The 5,261-nt window shown below is 50.0% G+C and overlaps 1 protein-coding gene across 1 annotated transcript; it reads left to right on the top strand.

The window, feature by feature from the left end:
* Window positions 1-360: 360 nt before the first annotated feature.
* Window positions 361-831, top strand: LOC136048509 (histone H2A-beta, sperm-like). The gene has a single exon (XM_065736156.1). It carries the CDS (start codon window positions 361-363, stop codon window positions 829-831), a length of 471 nt encoding a protein of 156 aa, XP_065592228.1.
* The last annotated feature ends 4,430 nt before the right edge of the window (window positions 832-5,261 follow it).

The raw sequence follows: 5,261 nt of genomic DNA, 5'->3' as shown, positions 1-5,261 counted from the left end.
GCAGAGGCCAGCCCTGAGCTCATTGCAAGTGCTGGACTGATGTCACAAGCAGGGAGGTGAGGTCACAGAGGAAGTCCTTTCCTATTGGTCCCGTCATACAAGGATTAAGCTGGTTCCCACTGGGCTGGTGACCAAAACATCTCAGTCTGCGGAGAAGGCCTGAGCTGTAGCCATTCTTCAGAGAAGCTCAGCTGGGGCGGAGAGGTCCTTGCCTGAGCATGTGGGGCTGCCCAACCACAGACACCTCTGGATCGAGCTGGTAGGGGCAGAGCAGACAGAAAACACCAGCAAGGGCCAGCAAATACATCAAGAGCAGGCAGAAAAGGCAGGAAGGGGCACAGAAAGATCAGCCTGTGAAGCATGGAGATTCCTATGGAAGCAAGCAGCATGCTTAGAACAGATGAGGTCTGCAGTATGCTTGAGCAGGAGAGGGAGCTTGAAGCAATGTGCTCTGAGGAGCCCTCCATGGCCCAGGAAGTGAAGGCCAAAAGGAGTCGCTTGTCCCGCTCCTCCCGGGCTGGGCTGCTCTTCCCTGTGAGCCGCATAGACAGGCAGCTTCGCAGAGGCATGTTTGCGAGACGCTTTGGAGCCAGTGCCCCTGTCTACCTGGCTGCTGTGCTGCAGTGGGTGACATGCAAGACCATGGACATGGCTGCTAAGATTTCCAAGAAGCACAACAAGCTGCTCATCTCTCCATCTCACTTGAAGATGTCTGTGAAGAAGAGCGGTGTATTCAAGCGCCTACTGGGAAGTGGGCCCAAGCACCGTGGCAAGTCTGTCCCCGAAAGCCAGCCTGAGGCCTCACCCTCTAAAAGAAGACCAAGACAATGAAGAGAAGCCACAGGCAACAGAATGCATCTTCCCCATGCCACTTCTGCTTTCACTGTCGAGTGAATGCAGAAACTTCTGTCCCATATTGGCATGGGGGGGTGTCTCATTTCCCAAATTATTTGCTGTTGTGTCTAGCAGTTCAATAAAAACCTCTGCGGCACTATATTGTTCTGTAATGTGACTTGCAGGTGTTAGGCAGCAATGTAGGGAGAGTGAGGCCAAGGGACAGCAATTGCCTGTCACCCCAGGGGGAGGAGGCACTCCCTCAGTGGCCTGACTTGTTCAACAGTGACACCCAGCCATGTCACAGTGAGGAAGACCCTGCAGCAGGTTTGCTCAGGAACCCTGACTGCCGCCGTCTGGGGCCTTCTTGCTGCTTTACCTTTCCTGTCCAAATGGCTCCTGTACAGGAGCCTAAGCATGACTACAGAGAGAGAGAGAAGGAAGGGGGGAGGGAGAGAGAGAGGGAGGGAGGAAGACGTCAGCAAACAGTCCCACAACCGCTGCAGTGATCACTCCTACCACAGCAATACAAATGCCCATTCTCTCCCGCACATCACCCAACACTCCTGAAACTCCCAAAGCCCAGGTCTAGCACAACCAAGTACAACTGGCTTTCCCAGCTTTGCCTAAATTTCCGGGGCACACAGCCAGACACAAAAGCCTGAAATCATGATGATCACCCATGAAAACCAGACAGAGGCCACCAAACTCCCTGTAGTAGCTGAAAAAGCATTAGGGCATGAGCACAGTAACCACAGTAACTAATGACCAAGCTTACACAGTAACTCGTGGTTAGGCTTGACTAAGCATAGCCAATAGTAGGAGGTAGAAGAAGAACATGTGTCGATACGGGGTTGGTAGAAAAGTTAGGGACAGACCTAAGAGGCGTAGCCATGGAAGAAGATAGAAGCAGATGTACGGGACAATAATAGCGGAACTTTTGCCACACCATGTTGGTGCAGTTTCTTTACGTCAGGCAGCACCAGCACCGTATAGTTCCCAGACTTGTCGGAGCGCCGACAAATGGTGCCCCGTGTGAGGTTCAGGCACGCGTGTCGGTGCTGGCTGCTTGCTGACAGGCTGCGACACGGACGCAGGAGCCCTCCGTGGTGAAGCAGTGGAGGAGCCTGGTGGGGGCTGGCCACCCTCTGGGGCTTAGGATCCGACAGTGAGCCTCCAGTTCTCGTGGGTGCGAGGGACCGGGGAAGGCGGCGGGGGAGCGGAATGTCCCAGGTGCCGCGATGGAAAGAATCCGTGATTAAGGTATTGCTTCAACTTTGTAAAAAGTTCCGTGATAAATATGCGCCTTCAAAGAAGGAGATTGCAGCTGTTTTAACGCTGCTTCAGAAAGAAGGGTTACTGACCTCCTTAATGGAGATCTATGAACCCGACAAATGGGATCTTTTAACAACAACTTTGTCTCGGCATACCATGACTACGCAGAAGGCAGCTGATCTTAAAACATGGGGGTTGATTTTGGGGGAAGAGCCCTTAAAGCGGCTCGAGATGAGAGACAGATCGCTCTGGCTGCGCGCGTTTTGTTAGGATTCGGAGACTCAGATGAGAGTACAGGGGGGTGTACAGTGGGATGTACAGGGGGGTCGGGCAGGGGAGGTTGTTCTGTTCCTGCAGACTCCAAGATGGCGCCGGAGCCCTGTGCCCCTCCCTGGGAACCACCAGATAAGAACAAAGAAGTTTGCTCCTTATCACATACGCCGGGACGACGGCATGCGGAAGTCTCATGCGGCCCGCTTCTCGGGAATGCGGGCCTGTCGCTGTATCCTTCCTTGTGTGACTTTTGCCAGGGGGAGGATCTCGTACGGGGAGGGGCTGAGGGGGCTGAGCAGCGGCCGCCCCCTGCCCCTGCGCTGCCCGCTGTGACTCCACCTGAGCACATTGCTCAATGGGGGCAGACAGGAAAGATAATTAGGAAGGTATTCAATTAATAGAAGAATAAACAAGAACTAAGGTAGCATAAAATCAAGATGTCAAGAACAAAATTAATCTAGGCACCTAGGGACCAGAGGAGAGAAATGTGCTAATTTTCTACACACCAATGCTAGTGACCTGTACAATAAAAGGAATCGGAATGTCCTTATGAACATAAATTCGAACTTCTGGGAAAGGATAAAGCCTGGTGAGGAGATCTGCCTGACTAGAATATTAAAATCTCAACTTATTACCTGCTTAGGACTAAATGGAAAGTAAAATGGTATTCTATGTCAAAAAATATTGTTTGTTTGAATTACTGCCAGCTTGGAAGCAAATGTCTCATTAATCTTTACAAACCAATATCCTAACAGGACGTAGCACCATACACCACAACTTGGGGACAAGCTGTTGGGCTCTAAAAATATTTATCAACAAACTGCAAAAATCTGTCACGGGGAACTTCAGCCTGCGTTCTCTATGCTGACACTTAAAACATAGAAAATATGAGGGAATTTGACTTTTGGAAGCTAATTCTGAATTCAAAAGTGCTACCTCTGTCATAATGGGATTCTGTATCTGATGCCATCTTGACAATTTGAGGGGAGTTGATTACATAGCTGTTGTGGTTTTGTGGTTTTGACGCCGGTATTCCACATCAGACCATCATGCAGCAGTGAAGGAATTAATGCTGCGGGAGCAGCAGAGGGGCGGAGCTCCGCACTGCATGCCAGGCGGCGCTCTGCCTGGGCGCGTTCCTCTGGGCTGCCGTGGTGGTTCAGCACGTATGCTTCCCCTGCAGTTTCCTCCTTAACGTAAGCTCACAGCTCTCTCTCAATTGTTCAATTTTATTAGATTTAGTAAAGTTACCGTTCCTTCTCAATCGTGCCGTTGTTTTCTTGTAGACCCATCTCTTCCCGCTGTTTCCCCCTCCCCCTCCCGGAGCGCTGCTCTGCTCGGGCGGCCGCGCGGCCACTGACGCAGTTTCTTTTTCTCTACTCTCTCGCTTCTCGGTTTCTCTTTGGTCACTGTCACGGATAACACCGTGACAATTATTGGTGGAGAATGCGGGCAGTGCAGTATTTGTACTCCATTGTAAATCTGGTTCTAAGTGGACTAAGGTTTTTCATGTACCTTATAGCATGCTGGCGTCTTTTTAAGCTCCTCATGTTCAGCACCAGAGTAATGTACGCGTACAGCTACTCTAGTGTGCTGAGGGGGTTACATACCTCCTGCCTAAACAATCTGGCTAACATGACAGATTATGCGGCATTTGGAATGGTTTCCAGTTACTCTTTTCAGGTCTTTACCTATATTCAGGATAACTGTTATCTATTTTTCTGAATGCTCTCTTGGCAATTTATATCATGTGGAGGAAGCCTTCCTCAAAACAAGAGAGTGTTGAATGGCAGGGAAGGTGGAAAAAATTAGGAAAGAAATTAGAAGCGTGGGGACCCCCGGTGTTATGCAGTTTTGATCTTGAGCACCTGTGGGATCCTGAGAAATTAAGTGAATGTTTGGGTAAGGAGTCATGTGACTCAGGACGATCTGAGAAGGAATGTATTGTTTGGGGTCTGGCTTGTGCTTATCGAGCTATAATTGATATTCTGGAGAGAAATGGTTTCCAAACCAAGCTCCAAAGCAAAAATGAAAACCTCGAAGTTAGACCTGACCAATCACAGGAAGCACTGGCATCAGTGTCGGTTGCCCCTGTGGAAGGCCAGAAATGGACACGGCCGTCCTCGCGCCTAGAACGGAAAGAAGAAGAAGCAGAGAAAAAAAGGAAGATCCAGGCGAGGGGCCCTCATCAGCACCACCACCACCACCACCTAGAAAGGCCACTAAGAAAAGTGAGAGACATGGAGAAGACAGCGATGATGATGGAGTCACTGTTAACACTATTCGTCGGCCCCTAAAGATGACTGAAATCCAAGGTTCAAGAAAGGAGTTTGTACGGCGCTCGGGTGAATCTATTGTCACCTGGTTGCTGCGGTGTTGGGACAACGGTGCCAGCAGCGTGTCCCTAGATGGCAGCGAAGCCCGCCAACTGGGAAGCATTGCTCGAGACCCAGCTATCGACAGAGGAATTGGCAGATGTCTGAATGGAGTCACTACCCTCTGGGAACGAGTACTAGTGGCTGTAAAGGATAGATATCCTTACAAAGATGATCTGGAGCCTAAGGTGGAAAGATGGAACACCGTGGAGAAAGGCATCCAATTTTTGAGAGAAACAGCCGTAGTAGAGATGCTGTATGATCCCAATTTCGTCCCTAACAATCCACACCAGGACCGTGATCCTGATAGAGTAAGGTGTACACCTGATGTGTATCGTAAGCTCTCAAAAACAGCACCAGAGAGGTACGCAATTACACTGGTAGCAATGTTCCATAGATTCGAGGCTCAAGACAGAAGACTCCCAGCTTATGAATTGACTATTACACTCCAAAACTTTGAACAACAGTTTCCACCATCAAGTGCTTCCATTGCAGCTGAAGTAG

This window comes from Cyrtonyx montezumae, unplaced genomic scaffold, assembly GCF_038088225.1.
Source record: "Cyrtonyx montezumae isolate F1298 unplaced genomic scaffold, pur_monq_1.0 scaffold_2, whole genome shotgun sequence".
Lineage (NCBI taxonomy): Eukaryota > Metazoa > Chordata > Aves > Galliformes > Odontophoridae > Cyrtonyx > Cyrtonyx montezumae.
The sequence above is the reverse complement of the archived record's forward strand: the minus strand, read 5'-3'. Positions and strand labels throughout refer to the sequence as shown.

Bases quoted from the DNA above. Each gene is read 5' to 3' on its own strand.
- LOC136048509 (XM_065736156.1), top strand. From the start codon at position 361: ATGGAGATTCCTATGGAAGCAAGCAGCATGCTTAGAACAGATGAGGTC.